The following is a 23,300-nucleotide window of genomic DNA, read 5'->3' on the forward strand; positions in this document are numbered from 1 at the left end:
GCAGTGTTAGTTTTTAACTATTCTCCAGGAGATTCTAATGTATAGCAGGGTCTATAGTAAACTGGTCTAGTAGATTTGGGTTTTAAAAGAAATAATTGAAAGCAATCCAAAATCATGCTTCTTAAAAAGGATATAGATTTAAATGAGAATAGTGTGATTGTGCATGTAAGGGATCAAGAACAATAAGTGGAAGAATGTATAGTTTGAAATTCAAACTCAAATTGCATTTATTGAATACCTACCACAAGTCAGATACTGTGCTAGGCAAGTGCATATTCATTTATTTTTTTAAAAAATGAATGAAACTTGGGGCGCCTGGGTGGCTCAGTCGGTTGAGCGTCCAACTTCAGCTCAGGTCATGATCTCACGGTCCGTTAGTTCGAGCCCCGCGTCGGGCTCTGTGCTGACTGCTCAGAGCCTGGAGCCTGTTTCAGATTCTGTGTCTCCCTCTCTCTCTGACCCTCCCCCGTTCATGCTCTGTCTCTCTCTGTCTCAAAAATAAACGTTAAAAAAAATTAAAAAAAAAATGAATGAAACTTAAAAGTAAATATCATTAGCCCCACCCCCTTTTAATATGAAGAGTATCTGTTGCTAAATTACCTTGCCCCAGGTCACTCAATTAGGTAGTGATGAACTGGAGTCAAACCTGTATTTTCTGGTTTAGCATCCTGTACTTCCTTTGTGAAACTCCATACCTGTGTGCCTAAAAGAGACCAGGAAACAAGAGGGTATTATTTACTGACTATAGGAAAGAGAGGAGGAGCAAGGGACACATTATCTTTTTTTATCCAGGTAATTTCTTGATTCAGAAATGACAGGAAGTGGTATAGGTGTGACAGAATGGGTGATAACATATGAAAGAGGCATTAACTATAGTTGGCATTGGTCTACATAATATTTATGCAGCATATCTGAGTGTGGCTTTCTGAGATCCTTGCCTCTCCCCACATACACACACATCTGTGCTGTCCTATAGATGGAGCACATGACTCTCCAACCCCTGCCTCCACCCTAATATCCCAGAGAGGCATGCCTTCTGGGTGGGATGGCCACACCACAGTCTCTTACACTGCCATTTTTAACTGTGGTGGGCCCTCCTCTGTGGCCACAGAGAGAAGTTATCAGAAGGCACAGTGAAGTTTCTGTCACAACCATGGATGGCAGGGGGCAAGAGAGAGTTGCCCCCTCTTTCCTAGTTGCCTAATTTCTAGAAAAGAGGAGCTGTCCTTAGTACTCTGTGGCAAGAAGTGTACAAAGTAAAACAAAATATGCTCTTGATGTGCCAAGTGCTTATAAGCCAGTTGACAAAGTAAGACATGTGGGTGACTGAATAAAAATACAAGACATGGTGTCATTGAGTAAAACTAAGAGAGTTGAACACTAAGTACATTCGACAAGAATGATTTTCTAGAATGGTCAGAGAAGGATTTGTTTAAGGCAAAATGTGACCTGGGCATTAAAGAATGGCTCACATTTGATTGGAAAAAGGAAAAAAATAATAATAAAGTCAAGACCAATGTTTTTGAAACTTTTATTTTTAAGCAGCACTTTTTTTTTTTTTTTTTTTTTTTTTTTTTTTTTTTTTGCCAGACAAAATCTTAGTCTTAAAATCTTCTGTATAAGACCAGTAAGAATTCATTCCCTTGGATTGGATGTGAGTTCTCATACCAGATAATTTCCCTGTGGTACCTGCAAGGAATGCAAGACCTCCGTAGGTCATGTTGCATGTCCCACCATGATCCTGTTAATTCCTTCTTTTAAAAATGTTTTAATGTTTATTTATTTTTGAGACAGAGATAGAGAGCATGAACAGGGGAGGGTCAGAGAGAGGAAGACACAGAATCCGAAGCAGGCTCCAGGCTCTGAGCTGTCAGCACAGAGCCCAACGTGGGGCTGGAACTCACGGACTGCGAGATCATGACCTGAGCCAAAGTCGGACGCACAACCGACTGAGCCACCCAGGCTCCCCAATCCTATTAATTCCTAAAAGTATACACAATATGAACACTTAGGTGTTTTTTTTTTTTTTATGGCATTAAAACAATTTTTTTTTCTATTTCACCTGGTGAAAGGAGCACCCAAACAAGCAATTTTCTTGACAGAGACCAATTACTAAATAGCACAGATGATACTTACAAGTTTTTTTTTAAGAATTGACAAAGAGTTAAAACAGTAAAAAAAAAAAAGAAGAGGAAGGCTGGGATTTCGCTCCATATAAAACTGACTTAGACTTTTTCTACTCATCAAAATGTTGGGTATCAGTTTTGCTTGAGACCAATGGCAATTTCTCCCACAGGCTATACATTGCTTCTTTGTCAAGTGTTCTGATTTAACAAGATGAACTTAATGGGGTGGCTGGATGGCTCAGTCGGTTTAGCTTCCGACTTCAGCTCAGGTCACAATCTCACCACTACTGGGTTCAAGCCCGGAGTCAGGCTCTGTGCTGACAGCTCAGAGCCTGGAGCCTGCTTCAGATTCTGAGTCTCCCTCTCTCTCTGCCACTCCCCTGCTCACACTCTCCCTCTCTCAAAAATAAACATTAAAAAAAAAATAGACATCAGTGAGTTGCTATCTTTGAGATTTTGTATTGCTTTCACTGTTTTCTTGTGTTTAGGGTAGATCACATTCTCTTAGGAAGGGGAGAGAAGCATTTCATTTTGGGAACCTTTTCATAAAAAATTCTTCTGAGAGAAAAAGATAAACTGATAGGAAGAAAAAAGATACATTCTTCAGTTTGAGCATAATTTCAAAAGACTTTTGTGTAAAATCTCTGAAGCACTTTAAAGCTATTATGCTAACACTGTGTACAGTATGTGGAGTAGGAGTCAGTTATTCACAGCTGAAGTAAGGATTACTGGATTTGAATAAAATAAATGGTAATAAGAATTTTATAAGGAGGTGCAAGAAAACTGGGTTGAAAGCACCTTCAAAAACATAATCAATGGACAGAGAGTGACGAATCCCTAAATTAATCATTTGATTCTTAGAAACAGATGTGGGGGTGGGGGGGGGGGGAACGCCTGGGTGGTGAAGTGGGTTAAGCCTGACTTCAGCTCAGGTGATTATCTTGCGGCTTGTGGGTTCCAGCCCCGCGTCTGGTCCCACTCTGTGCTGACAGCTCAGAGCCTGGAGCCTGCTTCAGATTCCGTGTCTCCCTCTCTGTCTGTTCCTCCCCCACTTGCGCTCTGTCTCTCTCTCAAAAATAAATAAAGATTAAAAAAACAAAAATTGAAAAAAGAAAAAAGAAAAACCAGATGACCAGAAAATGTTCTGGGGTTATAACCCAATAGTTACAGTATGATTTGATTTTTAAGCGCCTACAGATTAAAGGCAGCAGGAATGTTCCTTGGCAAAAAGAAGTGATGGGGAAAAGAGTTTCACTCTGCCATCTTAACACCTGTAATAGATGCACGATTAGCTTCATGTTTAAATGTCTGTTAGCTCCGATTAGAAGTTCGTACTTGCCTACAAGAAAAGCAGCTTTCCGCAAGTGATGAGGACCGTAAATGGCCCATCCATCCTTTGGGGTAACCCACACGAATTCATGTGGTTCTTATCCTTTCCGGTCTGCATAACACAGGGAACAACTCCCCTGGCGTCTCTTTCCTCACTCTGACAACTCCTGCTTACTCTTGTAACATGCCAGGGCAGAAGATGTAGATTTGAATCATAGCTCTGCTATTAAACAGCTAGCTCATTTACATTTATTGATATGCCGTGACATCTCTTCAAAACGAGAAAAAAATTTCTTTTGTGAATAATAGATGAAATTACTCTGAAACAAAATGCTGTGAGGTATTAAGATATTATCATCATTGAATATTTTATGTTGCTATCATTATGCCACCTGTCAGTGGCTTCAGGGAAACTGACAGATGATACAGTCCTCCTCAGACTCTTATAGTTTCACTTTATGGCTCGATCTACCTCAATACCCATCTCTCTGCTTCTCTTTGGGTGAACCCTTTACTTGAGCCAAATTGTTCTACTCGTTGTCCTGAACGCAGTGACTATCCCTTCCATTTGGCTGTCCCTTCCATTGCGTCTTTGCCCACATAACTTTTTTTTTTTTTTTTTCATTTAGATTACTTGTCTCCCTTTTTCTGCTCGTCTAAATGGCCTAGACCCACCAGGCTGTTTCTATGCAGACTTCTTTTGGTAGTCCTTCTCTGAATGCCTGAAATAGCAATCATTTGCCCTTGTACTCATCGATTATTTTTCTTTTCTAGTTAGCTTTTCCTACAGTTAGCATTCCTATAACTTCTCAATCAGATTATAATCAGTTTGAAGCAGGGGCTTGTTGATATACATTGTAAAGCCCAGTAGCCTGCATTATGCATGGTAGGCCTTCAACACCTGTGTTGAATGATGCATTTTTCTTTCTTCGATCAATCAAATAGCAAGACAGTGCTCAAAAGTTACTCTACCAGTATTGACCCACAGAACTCCGTCTCATTTTAAATTACTGTTGCAACCCGTTCTGATACCCTTTCCAAATTGGAGTGAAACATTTGCAGAGCACTTTGCACATCTGAATTTTCTCAATCTGTAGCCCTAAGGGTAAAGCAATTTCATAATTACCCAAATACACCAAACAGAAGAAAACTGTAGAAATGACACATGCACATATCTGCTGCTGTGCTCCTTCTCCCTCTCCTCCCCCTCCCGCTTCTAACTCCTCCTCCCCTAATTCCTTCTCCTCTTCCTCCTCCTCCTCCTCCTCCTCCTTCTTCTTCCTTTTAAAATGATATGCCACCTGGGCTCAGTTGGTTACATGTACGACTCTTGATTACGGCTCGGGGTATGATCTCACAGTTCACGAGTTTGAGCCCTGTATCAGGCCCTGCATTGACTGTGTGGAGCCTGCTTGGGCTTCTCTCTCTCTTTCTTCCTGTCTGCCCTTGCCCCACTCTCATTCTCTCTCTCTCAAAATAAATAAATTAATTAAAACAAACTAAAAATAATAATATGCCACCTATAAAAATGACTTCAATCTCACCCACTCAACAATGCAACAAATCTTTATTGAGAACTTACTGTATACCAAGCACCATGCCAGGTGCTGGGAGTATAAAATAAATAAGATGGAAATTGTCTTCACTCTAGTGGGGTTTATAATTTGGTAGTGGGATAGACATTAAATAAAGAATTCCATCAAAAATTATTCAAATATACTTGGAAAATACTCCAAACAAAAGAATGGTATTGAGTGAAAGTGGAAATTAGTCCACGGAGACCAAATAATAATAATAAGCTTAACTGACAAAAGTGACATTTAAGCAATCTTAGTAAAATATGTCAATATCAAGAAATACAGTGGTAGATGTGAACTCTGCTTTAAACAACTCAGTTTGGCCAAAAAATATAACGAACCTCTGGAATAATGTGTTTTAAGCGTTGATGTAAACAGTTAAATCCTTTATCTCTATAGTGGTACACCTGTGCTTCAGAAAAATCTAAAGTAAATTACACAAAGTTACCATGTGGCGCCTGTTCTCTGTGGTCCAGATGAGTTGTCATATGGGTGCAGGAGTGGATGGGTGGATGGATATGTGATTCGGATATCGAGAAATGCAAATATACATTCAGGGCTATATAACTCAGTTCCAGGAAAAGCTACTCACAGTAAAATTAAGTAATCAAATAAAACTTATCAAATGAACTGTATTTTGGATTTGAGAAGAAAAGCCTAAATGGCAACCAAACTAATTTACCAATTAAGACCAAAGATTAAAAATGACCACAAGGAAAAAAATCAATTCAGTGTTAAAGTCGGTTAAGGAAGAGAGAGGTACAAAATTGGGTTTCAAGGATAAGACGACAAGAGCATCGTTTGCTAAAATGCTAAAGTCTACCCTTTTGGGCTGGGAAAAGAAATGTATTATGATGGTTTGGACTTTTAAATGAGACAAATTGATAGAATTGCTTTTAAAAAGCATTTTAGCCCCACCAAAACTTGGCGGAGTCAACATCCTCAAATATTTTCCTTCAAAATGTAGTCAGGGACTTCAGAAGGATACCATTTATAAATAAAAAGATACTTTACAGCTTGGCATACCATTGTAAAGAGAGGACTTAATTGCCAATAATAAAAAAAAAAAAAAAACAAGGTAAGAATCTTATTGGCAGTCATGATGTGGACACGCAGGAGCAAATGCAACCTCTCTGAGGCCAGCTTGTCCTAGTCCCCTGATGTCTAGCTGGAGCACGCAGCCTTCAGTGACACCATCAGCACCGTAGGCTGCCAGGCCTGAGAACCTCATTCCTGTACTGCAGCACTGCTCTGTCATGTCAGGACCTTGTTTCAGTATTCCAGAATCATATGTGCAAACTTAGTGATAGGTGGTCCCTGCCTGAGTCAGGAGCCAAGTGCAGAATCAACTAGTTCAGATCCTTATCCTGGGTGGGAAAAGGAAATAGGGGGAGGGGGGCAGTCTCTGGAATGGAGTAGAATTCATGCCCAGGTAACCCTAAGTTAGCATCTTAGCTTGTTTCTTCACAGCATGCCAAAAAGATTACTTCCCTACAAAATTGCTTACATTTTATAAGCAAGAAGCCATTTCTGTAGAGTTTGAGGCTGATCTTAACCATGGGAATAATCTTTAGCATTGACATAAACATTTTTAAAACATATTTTGGGTCTTTATAACCACAGGCATAAATATGATCACTAGTGCTTTATAAGTTAGATAAAATTAATCCAGAGCTTTTGTTCAACGGCAAGAGTTTTCCCAGCTGGTACTTTTTTCCTGCCATCATATCAATTCTAAAGATCCTCTTAATTGGTCTTGAGCAACTGTTTGCTCAGATCACTTTTTTCATATAGGAAACGTAAATGCACATTCACGGTAGCATTTTGTTATTTGATATTTCCAAAAAAATTGTAGGCTACGTGTTTTTCTTGTTGTTACTAAAGGAAAACAATAAGTAAAATAACTCCTATGAAAAATAGTAATTTCTCCATTTATTTAATACACATTTTTATTCTTTACCCCAATGAATATTGAATTACACACAATGGGAAGATAATTTCTTTATAGTGACCATTAAACCAAGGACAGTCTCCCAAAAAATGATACGGAATCTACAAACTACAAAGGATCAAAGCAGAAAACATGAAGAAAACTCTTAGCATTAACTTTTTGTATTATCAGTATGAAGTAGTAGAAAATAAATTTATGTAGACATTTAGGCTGAGGAGGACTTTTGGGTAGGAATTTTTGATTAGTTCACATCTCTCTGAGATGAATGGATAAGATTAACTGCAGAGAGGTTTTAGTGGAATATCCCTTTTCTCTCCCTTTTATATAAAGGACTCTTTAATATATGGAATTAATCTAACTATGATTATAATTTCTTCTACCATTATCATTATCATTGTCACCTTGACTGCTACAACTTTGATATGTTTTCTTTAAAGTCTTAGGTTGGTAATAGTATATTTAGTAAATGTAAATATTTCCTTTCAGTTGGGCAGTTGGGATAGCATGTATACAAATGTTATTTTCTTTATTCATGCAAGTAGCAAATGATTAATAATAATAATAATAATAATAATAATAATAATGGAACATTTATCTTGTTCTAGAACCTGCTCTCAGTTTCCATGTGTCAATGCATGTAATCTTTCAATACTTTGTGCATTACATTCTAATCTTGATTTATTAATGAAAACCTGGGGCACAGAGGGGATGCCTGCTTTCCCCATGGTTCACACAATCTTATCAGGGAATAGCACTGAGATTGAAACTCAGCTGACTGAGTTTCAGTGCTTGCAAGTTAACCTCTGTCTTCTAGGTCAGCTTTGTTATCTGAGGCATTCGGGGTGATGTTTCCACCGAATCCCTATTCAACTCATGGCTCCATTATGTAGATGACTAACTGTTCTTCAATAAGAAAAAAAAAAAAAAAAAAAAAAGAGCTTTGGGAGTGAAGAGTCATTTATTATCCCTTTAATATTACGTGAATGTTATACATTCAAATATATACGTTGTTAAAAGAGCGGGGCATCTTTTATGTTATTCTAAACTAAATAATTAATCTCTCTCTTTAAAAAGTGTCCCTTAGGCGCTTAGACTTTTGCTTTTTGTACATTCAGCTCCACTGTCAAACTGTCATTGCTGGAGGCCACTTTCTAAAGAGATTAGTTTTAGTCCAGTCATCAACTTGCTTACATTTCAACGTTTAATTAATGGGACAGAGGGCAAAATGGAAAATCTATCAAGATTTAATATCTAAGAATTACCCTGAGTATATATTTTAATTGAATGCACACTCTGTATCTTTGCTGTAACAAGTGAACTTCTTGATGTTGTAACTGTCGCTGCTGCATAGTTATAAAGTTTGGCAGTTAAGTAATCGTGGAACTTCCCTAAGTAATAACTCCATGAAGGAGATAATCCTTGCTTTTTACAAAGGGCTGCCCGTAGAATTGAAGGATTTGGCTCTCCAAGTTCTATAAGCCCTTAAATGGGGATGAAGACAGGATCTGGAACAAGGCTAAATCCTTCACACAGCTTTATCGGCAGTACTCTACTACTGCCCCTTGAATAAGACCAGCTGGAGGATGCATCCTGAGGTGTTGTATTCCATTTTCTGACAGACGGTTAGAAGATTCTGTAGAAATCGAATTCTTTGTAAAGCATTTCATAGGAGGAAAGACAGGGACAATCTAGATAATGTTGAAGACACCAATGAATGGCTTATCCCTTGCTATTCAATATCTAGAAATTCTAGATCTACAAGAGACTTTACCATGACAATGTCAAAAAGTCTGCGTGATATTACTTTCCACAGAAAATATCAAGCGTGTGGGTTTAATATTAACTCAGTGCCAAGGAACAACCTAGAACTTTGCAAGTTACAGCTCAGGGCTTGATATCAAGTACAACCTTGAAGGTGAAAAAGGTGTTTTGTGATTGCATGCAGATACCACCAGTTTTCAAGGTACCTCCCACCAGGGTACCTGTGTTATGCACTTGGAGCTGGTATGTATTGACTTCATTGAATGGAAGCCAAGCATGGGTACAGTGTTTCCTATGTCCATGCCATCTTCTCCAGCAGTTCAAAGCTTCAGCTAAACCTCTTTCTCTCTCTCATTTACTAAGGTGGCATAAATCTTATGTTAGCATTATAATAACACAGATTAGAACTTAAAGCTAAAACTCATAACTAGTTCTTTCTTATTGACTTAGCAAAAAATACTGAATCGAAATTCAAATTCTCCGTGTGAAATTGTAATGTTAGAAACAGTTCTGTGTTTCACTGGACTTGAGCTACTTCTAAGGATCAGTTTCTGGCCCAGACTCTCTGGGTGTTAGTATTTGGATATGACACTTTAGGTGGGAATTATAAAATGGAAAAGTGTCAAAAATAGATAGCCATCCCTTCCTTGAAGAACTTGAAACTGCATCTTGATACTTCTGTTTTTCAGTTGCCAAGTAGTTTTTGTGATTACATATTATCATGGATATTAATCCCATGTATTATTGTATTTGAACACCATACTTTCAAAATAATAGTAATTATTCCTATTTTGCCATTTTTGGAGGTAAAGCTCACACAAGGAGTAATACTTGCATAAGTTTACACAGTTATAATGTGGCAGGGCCAATGTTTTTTCCATTCTTGTCTATTTTAGAGACTCTTTTACAATTTTAAAATGGAGTTAGCATCTGAAGTGACATTTTTGTCTTTCTCCTAAATTCCAACATGTATCCTTCAGACTGTTCATGTGTTGTTAGTTACACTTTTAGTGTCCTAGGAAGTTATATGTTTTATGTTTTTGAAATTGTTTTTGTTTTTGTTTTTACTTTTTCTTTGCCTGCTTGCCTTCCTTTTGTCCTTCCTGTCTTTCTCCATCTTGTCCTTCCTTTCTCTATTTCCTTTCCTTAGATCCTTTCTTCAGCCAACATTATTAAACATCAGCCATGTGCCAGGTATGGTACAAAGCACTAAAAGAAAAAGAGAGATCTTTGCCTTCTTCATCCCTTCCATCATCTTCCTTTTATTGACTTTACCCAAAATTCTATATTTAAATAATGAGCTGGTTCAAAATTTACTAATGCAATATCAAAAGGAGAAATATGTAACACACACATGCACATATAATTATAAAATTGGCTCATATTATTTCATAGATATATTTGGTACCGTCTCTTTCCTCCATGTAAGGAAGATACTATCATCCAAATTGTAGGTAGGTCACTTGTAGCAAAGTTAACAAGGTGCCATGAAGGATACATGTACAAGGAAGGAGAAGCAGGCAGGGACTAGATGTGTGGATAAGAGGATTATATATAGTAACACACATGTGTGTATCTTGATAAACACAAAATCCTTAGTTCACAGCTTCAGGGAAATTATATATACCTACTGTTTGTGGTTATTAATGATAAAATATTTCAGGTTGATTAAATTCAGTCATTACACGGAAGTTATTGAGAATTTGCCTGTGAAAGACCCTATGTGAAGTACTGAATCAAGCAGCTTAAAAGAAAACTTGAAATCTGTCTTTATAAAAGACTTAAACACTTACTTTGTTCTCAATCTTATGAGCTATAGAGTAAAAGTGAGTTATAAGTGTAGTCCTTGCTCACCAAATACAGTAATCCTCATGAGTTAATAAATTTCCCTTAAACTAAGTCACTAGTAATAATAATAAAAATAATCTTTTTAAAACAGAATACACTGGGCAAGTACAGGACATTCAGGGAAAGATAAAAAAGACACAGGAGTTAGAAATGAGGTTTCAAAATGGAAGAAATCACCAAGATTGTGCTTATAGATGCTATAATTTGAACTACAAAAACTGTGTATATATGTAGATATATTATAGATATATATCTTCACAAAATCTTCAAAGAAGATTATACCTTAAAATGGTAATCTTTATTGGAAAATACAGTTTTAGAAAATGTACAGCATCTCTCCCAGAATCAAATAAATCCTTTCATGCAGTATATGGCATAATCTTAAAATATTGGTAAAGGATATTATGAGTGTATAGGTCCAATTTCAAGAATTTTATCCATCAAGCCATCATGTCTCCTTCTGTGATGGTAGGACTTTGCCAAAAGAACATGATGGGGGTTTTCCTGCTGGGGTATCTATCGTCTACAAGTGACAGAACTGAAAGGGAAAAAAAATCCTGAGTCTATTACACTTTTTCTTTCTTTCTTTCTTTCTTTCTTTCTTTCTTTCTTTCTTTCTTTCTTTCTTTCTTTCTTTCTTCCTTTCTTTTTTCTATTTCTGGATGGATTATGATTCTGGAATGCTGCCATTTGCTTCCTTTTCACCTTTCTTTTCTATCCCTCTGCCCCATCTTTTGAAGATGGGAGTGCATGGCCAATTAGAGCTAAGGAGATGAAAAATGTTATTAGAATTCATTATTTCCATTCTTTTGACCTCTCTCCCCTCTATTGAAAACAACCCTGGTAATGTTGAGAAACCTGAGTGAGGTATGTTGGGAGTGTTACATTCTAATCTAAAGACTTTCAGAAAGGAACTTTGTGTTCTTCTTGAAATCCACTTGAAATGTGTTGAGCCTATGGTTTTCATGCCCCTTGCTAGCAATATTTTGATAACTTCTTTTAAGTTAGAAGCTCTCTTTGGATATTTATATCTATCTATATATCTATATATATCTCTATCTCTATCTCTATCTCTATCTCTATCTCTATCTCTATATCTTACTCATTGTCCTATCATCCTCCTCCCTGGTGATGGCAGTTGTAAAGAAGGTGTTGAGCAATATTTCCAAGTTTTTATGAAATACAGGTTTTTGTGTCTCATCAAAATCTCAAATTTTAATGTAGGGGAGAGCCCTTTAATTTACAGATTTGGATATGGCCTAGCATTTTATTGCATCATATGGTAGACAGAGGAATGAATTCTATTCCTTGAGTTTCAGTCTATTTGCTGTACCTAATTGTGTCATTAGAAATAAAAGAGTTCAAGTGGCCCTTCCCTATTTTCAGGTAGGAGCTGTCCCTTGATTATGGATTTTATATCTCATACACAACATGGCTTACATGTTTGTTTGTATAGGGTTCTACAGGTGCAGTAAAAATGATTAGACCAAGTAATTGCATAACTTTAAGGCCATAACTTTGACATCAGAGAAAGAATAAGCAGTCAGGCCTCCAGGTTTATGGAAATTAGTATTCTTTCCATTATATCAATTTTTTTTCTGGCTATTTTTCACAAGCACATGTGCAAAAGAAGAGCACTTGTTTCTAGACTGTCTGGTCAGCTCTGAATTTGGTTAATAACATGGCCTTGTATATATGTCATAATCTCTCTGTAGGCCTCTGATGCAATTGTTAAATGACAGGAGGTCATGTATAATTACCAGTATAATGGCGAGATTTCTTGATAGTAGGCTTTGTTCTTTCTCTATTTCTCAGACAAGGTCTCAGGAGTTGGTCTCGAGTGATTCTTGAAGCACAACCACTTGTATTATTTATATTGCACTGGAGATAAATGTCTTTCAAGTACTTCAGAGAACAGCACACTGTTAGGGCTCTAGTTGAGTTTTGTAATCCCAGTGACAGTTAGAGGCAGGTGGCAGGGGTGGATGTGGATGTGGGAGGTGGAAGATGAAATGTTAACTGTGAATTTCGTGACTGTAGATATTTGGGACTGTTTTAGATTAAGGGTTTTTTTCATGTACTTTTATGATAGATATATATATATATATATATATATATATACACACACACACACACATATATACACATATATGTATTATACAAAAAACATAAAAATTTATGAGTAACTTATTAATGTAAGGTTATTCAGGAAGTATCTTTGAGTGAATACCTTATGCTGCTGAAGAAAAAAGAATATATATATTGGTGTATTTGTATTTTTAAGTTATTCTTTTCTCTAACCTATAGAGAAGTAGAAAAACGTTCTATAAATAGTCTCTAGAATTACTGAGAATATTATTCATTGCATTAATGATGAGGTCTTTGTTCCAGAAGTTTGTTATCATTCAGATCTGGAAGTGGTCATATAAATTATCTAGATAAATCCATGAAGTTAGGTGAGGTAATTGAAATCTAAACACTTTAAGTGACCTCGGGTCTTGTGAGTACTTAATGACAGAACCCATCTAGCAGTCTGGGCTCCTGGCCTTCCAGTCTAGTGCTCTTTTTTACAAAGAATAAATGTGGAAGGAGAATCTGTATTCAAAACTTGGCAGGCAATGAACAGTTTATGCAGTTGGGGTGAGAATATCATGGAATACTAGAAAGATCGGGGAATTTAGACTCAGACCAGAACTGAATTTAACTGCTTCTTAAGTGTGACCTTGGGCAAATAACCTCTCTGTTTGCTTATTTTTGAAATGCAAATAAGAACTAGTTTTGAGGGCTATTGTGAAGATTTGTGATTACGTTTTGTAAAAGACCAAATATAATGCCTGATATATAGCAGATGCTTAGTAAATGTAGCTACTTTGACAATTTATTATTTCTGCTGTCAATAAACAAAAATAAAATCTGGAAAAATTCCTGCTTTATCAGTAGGCACTCAGATAAATTATATTGAGTCAGCGTCGAATGAAGAAATGCTTTATCTCACCAGCTCCAAAACAGAACCTCTGTGTTATCTATTGAGCAAGCCATACCCTCACTTGTAAATTTTCATCGTATTTCATTTTTCTCAAATATGATTTTGGCAAAAGCTAAAACATCTTTAATTATGAATACTATATTCAAGGTTAAGTTAGTATAACAGCTAAGACTAGAATTCATCCATTTATAATTTATAAGAGACAGAGGGACTGGTGGAGAGGGGATGGGTTTGATGTCAGTAAAACCTGAGTTTAAATATGAGTCCTATCTTTCAGTTGCTCATTGAATGATGTTGAGCAGGCCATTTCATTTCTCAACTTCCGTTCCTTGGATTATAACGTAACGGCAGTCACACCTGCCTCTCAGATTTGTAGTAAGGACTAAATGACATATTCTATAGAATCTCTCCCTTTCTGCCAGGGCATTTGGAGAGGTTATTTGCCCAAGGTTAGTTTTCACATCTATTTTCCTTCCTCCTGCTGCACCAATCTAATGCCAGATAAAAAGCGGGGGAAGCTCACAGGAGACATTGCTCTTCAAAAAGATTAGAACCTTAAAGATCTTTTGAAGACATGAGAACATACTCCTGCTATGAATATGCTATATCCAAAAATAGTAAAGACCATTTAAATGGAGCCAGTATTCAGGTAGTACTTAGCAAAGGTGGGAAATACTTCACCTTTTCCATCTGGCAGATCAGAGATATTTGTATGGTAATTTGCCATGATTTTTTTTTTTCATTTTGCATGGCTTTAATACTATATGAATGTATCCTTAGGTTAAGTGTCTTATGGCATAAATGATAGGATAATTTAAAGAAGAATGGGGTTACAGGTATATATGAAGGATTCAGCAGTCTGTGGGAAGACGATATTAATTCCTTCCATGTCAGTGACTGCACTATCTGCATTTCTTGTCCCCAAAGTGTAGTGATTCTGTTCCCTGGAACTGTGCTGGTGAGCCAGAAATATGTTTTGAAGCAAAGACCATACTGTTCTCAAGTATGATTTTAGTTAACTGCAAGCTGCTGACAACACCAACATATTATTAGGCTGCAATATGATATATATAGTATCCACATTACAAAAAACTATATATCCTCCTCATATTCTGTGTTGGTTAAACCCACCAAAAAACTTATCTTCATTCTGGGCCACACTTTTACAGGGACATTGCCAATGTGGCATGCATCCAGAATAAGGATGAGCAGGAAGAAGGAAAGGGACGAAAAGCCCTCTCATATGAAGAAGAGCCAAAGGGATTAGGAAGAATTTTCTTAAAAAAAAAAAAATTGTAAGAGAAATAGGAAGATGAATCCTTAGCTTCTGAGCATTTATACTGAGAAGGTAGTATGTGAAGCACAAAGAAATATAAAGCCCGTTGTATGATACTTGTCCCTAAAGATATAGAAGTTTGGCATGCATATATATATATATATATATATATATATATATATATATACACAATGGCTATGGTCAATATCAAATAATAAATGCAGTATAGATGTTTAAGTCAAGAGCTTTTGGAATGCAGAGGAAGGTTGAGATTAGATCCGCTAGAAGAAATCAGAAAAGATTTCACTGAAGGGATACAGTCTGGGTTCGACACCATAGGATAGAAAACCTGGGGTATTTAGAGGTTTCTAAGAAAATATTCCCGGTGGAAGAGCAAACACGGTTAGGAAAGCAATGCTATGTTAAAGATATTGGTAAGTAAGAAGTTAAGATATTAATGCAGACATTAAGGCTCGAAAGCAGTAAACGTTTGGTAGCTTTTCAAAAACTAGATTTCGAAGAGCTATCTTTGATCTCTTACCTGTAATCACAAGCTACAACATAAAGTATTGAAATGATTGCTTTCTCTATGTTTTAAAAGCCTAAACAAAACAAGAAAAAACCCGTTTGACATCATCTAGGATCTGTTCAATAATTTCCACTAATGTGATGCTAATTATGCCATGAGACGATAATAAAAGCAAAATCTTACCAAAGTTTAAGAAGGTATGATGCAAGAGTATTGTGATTCGTATTTAAAAGATGGTCATTTAGAATCAGAAGTATACTTGTTCTGTATCTATCCAGAAGGCAGAATTAGGATCACTGAGTGGTAAAGAAGTTTTAAACTCAACTTGAGAATTTCCCACAACTTAAAATTGTTTGTCTATCCATAGAATAGATGATGCCATTAAAACAAGTAGCTCTTCCTAAATTGAAAGTACTCACAGAGGGGTGCTTGGCTGGCTCAGTTGGTAGAACATGCAACTCCTGATCATGGGGTTATAATTTCGAGCCCCTTGTTGGGTGTAGAGATTACTTCAAAACGAAATCTTCTTTTTTAAGTTTATTTATGTATTTTGAGAGAAAGAGCATGAGTGGGGGAGGGCCAGAGAGAGAGGGAGAGAGAATCCCAAGCCGGGTTTGTGCTGTCAGTGCAGAGCCCAATGCGGGGCTTCATTCCATGAACTGTGAGATCATGACCTGAGCTGAAATCAAGAGTCAGATGCTTAACCAACTGAACCACCCAGAAGCCCCAAAATTGAAATAAGAAAGAAAGAAAGAAAGAAAGAAAGAAAGAAAGAAAGAAAGAAAGAAAGAAAGAAAGAAAGAAAGAAAGAAAGAAGAGGGAAGGAAGGAAGGAAGGAAGGAAGGAAGGAAGGAAGGAAGGAAGGAAGGAAGGGAAGAAGAAAGGAAGGAAGGGACTCACAGAGACCTGTTAACCTTGTATTGGGATTGCTTTGGAATGAATTTGAATTTCTGAGTCTGGTTAGAAGTGAGACCAGCAATGATCTTAGGATCTCTGCAACCATAGCTTTCTCTGTGACTGTGTATCTAACCTACAGACACTATACAAAGCAGAGTGAAAAGGGTAGATTCATTTCCTAAGTCATGGATGGTGATTCCTTTCCAGAAGTCATGAGTGAAGTCAGATACCAGTATATTATTTTATGTAAGATCCAATCCAAACATTTTATTTTATTAAGTCAAGAATGCAGTCTAATTTCAACTACTGTGTACAACCATTGTGAGTTCTAATGGAAAATGCATGCTTTCTTTGAAAACATAGAAGTAAATTCTGTTCAAATATTTGAGGAGATTATTAAATTGTGAAAATGATTTAGCTATACCACTTTTATTAGGGTCATCAACTGTTAAATAAGACTAGAATATTCTTGGCTGTAAGAGGAGCTTGACCAATTCCTGATAGACATTTGATTAACTGTTTTATATAAATATTTGCCAAACTGTAATGCCATTTCATATTTAGCATTCATATATTGTGCAGTTTCATATTACATTGAGTATAGTTTAATTCCTGAGTCGTGTATACATTCATGACTGATTAAGCTACTGGCGTTGATATTTTGGACCTAAAGTCACACAGTTTAATTTTCTTGATCAGCTGAGGCCATATGGAGAAGTAGAAATATTACACGTAAACCTAATGTCTTTGTTCTTGTTGTTTTCAGCTGCAGTATTGAAGTATGAGAACAATGTCATGAACATCAGGCAATTCAACTGTTCTCCTCACCCATACTGGCTTCCAAATTTCATGGATGTTTTCACTTGGTCCCTGCCCTTTGTTGGAGAAAAAGGTGTGTTGTGGAATCCTGCAATGATATGGGAAGGAAGGGGAGGGGATGTGGACTGTTTTACCATAAAACAGAGAAACACTTTGGCCTGACCAATAAAAGTCACAAGTGGCAACATGAGGGAAAAGATTTGAAAGTGTGTCACTGTGTATCCTGCTAACAAAATATTATGAGTGAAATAAGGGGAAACAAGAGCAATGAGAAACATTAGAATTTATGTGATCTCATTGGAATACTACAACTCTTTGAAAAATAGCAGATATGTAGTTTTAACTTGCTTCAAGCTATTGTGGCTACTTTTCCCCCTTATCCTCCTATCTTAATTCAGGCGCTATTTTATTTTATAAACTACCTGTCAAATTAAAAGGTTAAGATAGCCATGCTTTTCTCACATTTCTGATGTTGATAATAATCACTGTGTGACAGTGATTAATGGCCATAATAATTTAAAAGACAATATATACGACAACAACAAAAATACTTCTTTACAAATTGGCGACGATTAATGTGTTACAAGATGAGACAGATTTACATTTACATAGTTATTGACTATTAACTTGTCCAGTTTTCCAAAATTGGTTTGCCTTCTTTTCCTATCCATGCTTCCTTCCTTCCATCCTTCCTCCCTCCCTCCCTTCCTTCCTTCCTTCCTTCCTTCCTTCCTTCCTTCCTTCCTTCCTTCCTTCCTTCCTTCTTTGTTTTGTTTTATATTTTGACCTAAACCTCATCAAAAATTTCAAGGAAAGTCCTGCACTCACGCTTAAGCATTTAGTTCAGGAGGGCTAACAGGGGCAAACCGGGTCATAACTCAGGCATGATATGACACATCACCAGAGAAGGTAAATAGGCATCAGAATAAAGGTAAGAGTTTGCACATGTTTCAGAACCCTTATAGGGGTTTTAGAGAAAAGCTATACATTTTTTCTGAAATATGTATTTATTTGTATTAATAAATGTGTATGATATATGAATGTAGTATTTATTTTCCTATAATATGTATGGAGGGTTTTTTCCCTTAAATTCCTTAAAATGATTAAATCGTGAAGTGATGATTTGTCAGTGAAGAAGTCTTTCTTTCGGATACCAAAATAAGTCAAAAGTAAATTTTAATAGTCTGATAAATGTTCCCAGCACTATGCCATGTCACCACCTCCCTACACTGATCAGAACACACCATGTGTTACTGTCCTCTGTTGGCTTCTCTGGAAGCAGAAGCAGTGTGAATCCTGACAACTACTGAGAACCCTTTGAACACCCTTCACTTGGGTTGTTTCCAGGAAATGTTCAGATTTTGAACATCTATTACAAAAGAACCTATTAGTATATTTGTATACATAATTCACTTTTGATAGTTAAATGGAAGCTGTGGAATAATATCGGTTACATTGATATTTACTCTTTATCATAGATTTTCCACTCTAGAATCACACTGATTTTTAAAAGGAGCTCTTGAAGAAATAGTAGGCCACTTTCTTTTCACCTTCATGACAGAATCCAACCTAATTTCAGAAGTTGTTAAATGTAAATAGCGTGCACCTTAGTGTAAAAGTAACATGTACTAATTTCTGTGACAACGCTTTAATACAATCTGGTTGTAATAAGTTTACTCAATTAAGTGTCTTCTTAAACTTACTAAAGCTTTATTCATAAGGTTTTGAAAATAAAATTTAAAGTTAGTACCCTCAAAACTACTTCAAATATTAGTTTGTCAGTCGGCAATTCGTCTCAAACAAAACCCATGCCCATCACTGTGCTGGGTTCTCTGGGGGGATTAAAAGAATTAAAAAGAGAGAGAGAGAGAGAGAGAGAGAGAGAGAGAGAGAGAGAGAGAGATCTAGCATTCACTTAGTCCCTGCAAAACAGATGGTTGCAGTGTGGTCTAGATGTAATAGCATCATCATACAAACAAATAAAAATTCAAAAGGAATCACTTCCTCCTTCATAGATCGATAGTATATTCACAGCCACATATCTGATTTGTCCATTGTCTGTTGACGTAGCTAGTTAAATGTTACCATACCATTTCATAGGCATGAGCTAATACTTTTATAAACATATAGTCTGTGTAGAATCACCAAGCCGGTTATGTTTTATGATCAGGATTTTATAGAAAGTGCTTTGCAGGAGATTCTATATACAATATAGGTAAGAAATGCTAAGCTTGCTCATTAATAATGCCAGAGTAATAATTAAGGCTATAACTGAAAATCTGGACTTTTTAATTTTTATTCCTTTCCTTTTTAGTGACTGAAATGCTGGTAAATGTCCTCAACATCTGCTCAGATGATGAACTAGGGTCAGAAGAAGATGGATTTGATGGTAAGAGGCTTGAGCCTTTGTGCTAATGCTATTTGCCAGGTGATTACTTGGTGTCTCATAGGTAACCCAAGGAATATGTTTCTAAGATTTGGATTATGTTAAATTATAACATACAATTGAGAATGGAAGATATTATATTTTCTATTTGTTTTGAAGAAATACACAAAAAACCACACACCAAACACACACACACACACACACACACACACACACACACACACATCATGAGAGAATTTTCCCATGATTCTGAAAACACTGTTGAATAGTGAGCTATTTTAATGACCGTCTTTCAGTAGCTCACATTGCTAAGTGACTTTTTTCACTCCTTAATAACAAATTTTTAAAAAGTAATCCTTTAGCAGATATTACCATTTACTGGGTAACTTCTAAAAGTGCCTTTAGTGAAGTTGTTCCTGTCAGTTATTCAAATTTTGATATTTATGACAAAAATATATATATTTACACATTAATATGTTGGTATTCATGTCAATACCAATAATTTTTCATATCTATAATAATAAGTAATGAATAAGCTATATGCACCTTTTGTATTATTGTTTAAGATACTGTTTGGTATTCGGTTACCCCTGAAGAGTACACTTTCTCTATAAGAAACAAAGATCTGGGGCACCTGGGTGGTTCGTTCAGTTGGTTGAGTGTCCGACTTTGGCTCAGGTCATGATCTCTCAGTTTGTGGGTTCGAGCCCCACATCAGGCTCTGTGCTGACAGCTCGGGGCTTGGAGCCTGTTTCAGGTTCTGTGTCTCCCTCTCTTTCTGCCCCTGTCCCACTTGCGCTCTCTCTCTCTCTCTCTCTCTCTCTCTTTCTCTCTCTCTCTGTCTCTCAGAAATAAATAAACATTAAAAAAAAAAAAAAGAAAGAAAGAAAGATCCATCAGGTGAAAAAAAGATGGAGAGAAAAAACTCACTGTAGATCTTACAGAAGTACCCCAAAATGAATGGAAACTAACAAAAATGTAGTTGGAGGGGAAAGTTCGAGAGCAAACCACTTCTATAAACATGGGATAAAAACCTAGTCTGTGTAGGGAACTCAGGATTCCAAGATGCAAGACAGACCTGTGGCTTGATGAAGTTCCAGTCTGATAGAGAGGATGATGCTCAATCAATAGAATGAGACAGATTATAAAATGAAGAGTGAAGGTGGCAGCAGAAACTAGATCTTGTGGAAGTTTAAACTGATAGCATGTTTACCTTTAAAAACTGCATTTAAGTCAAATGAAAGGTGAATGTGGCCCCTTCTGGAAGTTAGCATCTAAACGGCATGATTTGATGTTTACTTGGATTAGCGCAGGTCACATCTACGAATGCAAACTACCTAATGTTGTAGGCAGAAATGAAATAAAAGGATTCATACACTCATATGAATAGAGTCTATATACTTAGGTAAATGTGAAGTGTACAATTATTCCTATGATCTCATAGTTTTACTCCTCTCTGTAACTTCTATCGTCATTGCCTGTTTGTCTCCATAGACTATTCTTCAGTCATAGGTCACATTTCAAGGGCATGTATAATGTAAGGAAGGAGAGAGAATTCTATATATAATAGAATATAAAATATATAGAGGCGCCTGGGTGGCTCAGTCAGTTAAGCATCCGACGTCGGCTCAGGTCATGATCTCGCGGTCTGTGAGTTCGAGCCCCGTGTTGGGCTCTGTGCTGACAGCTCAGAGCCTGGAGCCTGCTTTGGATTCTGTGTCTCCCTCTCTCTCTGACCGTCCCTTGCTTATGCTCTGTCTCTCTCTGTCTCAAAAATAAATAAACGTTAAAATTTTTTTAAATATATAATATATGCCTAAACTTTTACTATGTTAGAATTAGCTAAAGAATAGTTGTAAGAACTTACTTCAGTAAATATATTGATATATTTTGAAATATCCAGAATTCAATGGATATTTTCTGCTTCTTCCAGATTCTAGGTGTTTCCTATGTTATAGCCACAGTTTGCTACTATTAACTCTTCCAGGCTTAGTGATATCATTTAAGAGATAATATTTTCATCATGATGGAGTCTTTTTTTCTAAAGGAAGAATACCTCTCTGGTGGTATCTTAAAAGTCAACAAACATTTTACAATAGATGTCTTTCTCTATGTTCCTTTTATTCCTCAAGAGAAAGATTAATTAGCATTAATAAGGTGATAGGCCTTTGTTAACAAATCTCTATTGTAGTCAAGTTCATTGGCCAATAATTATAATATAGGCGATATAATAAAAGTGTAATATGTTATACAGAATAGGTAAGTTTATAATAGATATTAATGCATATACTCATCAAATATATATTGAGCACCTACTATGTGCCATAGCCAAAATGCCTGTACATTTCAACAGTACAGGTGTTTCCTGCACAGTTAACTATTACCAAGACTAACTCAGTGTTTACTTCACTAATGGGGAGTTCTCTTTATCCACCCTCTCAGTCTCTTACATATGAAAGGATATATTTTGTGGCTTACTCTGCTTTTAAAATAATTTCTTCCAATCGTCAGTCACTCATCAGAATTTGTTTTTAATCGTGTTAATTCCAATTATAAGAGTGCATGTTTTTTTCAAGGCACTTAGAAACTTTTGTTTGTTTCTAAGCAGACCACTGAAAGCTGACTCTACTACCATGCTTAAATCTAAAGAAATAAAAATATTAATTAAAAATATGTTTGGGGCACTGGGGTGGCTCAGTTGGTTAAGCGTCCACCTCTTGGTTTCTGGCTCAGGTCATGATCTCATGGTTCATCGGATCGAGCTCCGTGTCAGGCTCTGAGCTGACAGCACAGAGCCTGCTTGGCATTCTCTGTCTCCCTCTCTCTCTGCCCCCCCCCCAAAATAAATAAATAAATATTTTTGTAAAAAGTATGTTTAACTTAGGACATCATACATTTTGAAGTAAACAATAAGAAATGTTCTTTACTGCTTATTAGAACATGATGCAAAAGCTATGAATTTCTTCAGAGGTGCTCAGAGAAGAACTTGTAAAACTTTCCAGAATTCTTTGACTCTCTGAGACTACAGTTTATTGAGAAAGTATATTGAAGTTTCTTCTTTTGGAGTGAGGGGTGCACTATTATTTTCAACCTCAGAATAAAGTTTCTAATTCTTCCCAGTCCCTCCTGCATGAGGTTTGCAGTCTGTCTCTCTCTGGGGCCTGGCCTTCTGCTCTACCTACCAGGCTCCCGAGCTTGATGGCTACAGAGATGAAAGCAAGAATCAGAAGCCATCAAAGAACTTAACTGAACTTCTTCCTTAAAATGGCTGCTTTATTCTAAGGGCAGGGGGTGAAAGGATGTGGGATATCTCCCTGAGAGATTTATCTAGTTCTTCTCAGTATTTTGCTCCATATCCAATGTCACCTGAAAAGTCACAGGTAGTAATGATATCTCTACAACCCATGATTATCTTTTTACCTTCTCGGGTTGACCTTTTAGTGTCTATAAAGTCTATAGCAGATAGGGATTCTTCTCATTTCCTAGAGGAATGTAAGCTATGGGATTAATTTGTTTTTCCTTCAGGTTCTTTCAGCTCCTCTTTAGCATTTATGTCTCAGGCATTATTCCAAGTCCTTTACATGTATTAACTCTTCACTAATGTTTACCCTTTTGACCAGCAAAAAATTGTAATTATTAACTGTCATTCAATTCTTCATTATCATATATATGTTTACTAGGTGATTAATATTATCTCCACTTCAGAACAGCCTATTGATATAGGTGCTAGGATGATTCTTATCTTACATATGAAACTTTCGCCACTGGATGAGGTGAGGTTAAAGCTGAGGGTCACACAGCTAGTGAAGTAATGG

The 23,300-nt window shown here is 36.6% G+C and overlaps 1 protein-coding gene across 7 annotated transcripts in view; it reads left to right on the forward strand.

Moving 5' to 3' along the window:
* The window catches only part of PPP3CA (protein phosphatase 3 catalytic subunit alpha), a 325,796-nt gene that overhangs the window by 273,000 nt on the left and 29,496 nt on the right, over nucleotides 1–23,300 (forward strand). For all 7 annotated transcript variants that reach the window (XM_058721804.1, XM_058721802.1, XM_058721803.1 and 4 more), the window contains 2 exons: nucleotides 17,047–17,172; nucleotides 19,414–19,488. In XM_058721804.1, the coding sequence (XP_058577787.1) occupies nucleotides 17,047–17,172; nucleotides 19,414–19,488 (201 nt within the window). The remainder of the gene's footprint in view (nucleotides 1–17,046; nucleotides 17,173–19,413; nucleotides 19,489–23,300) is intronic.

This window comes from Neofelis nebulosa, chromosome 3 (genome assembly GCF_028018385.1).
Source record: "Neofelis nebulosa isolate mNeoNeb1 chromosome 3, mNeoNeb1.pri, whole genome shotgun sequence".
Lineage (NCBI taxonomy): Eukaryota > Metazoa > Chordata > Mammalia > Carnivora > Felidae > Neofelis > Neofelis nebulosa.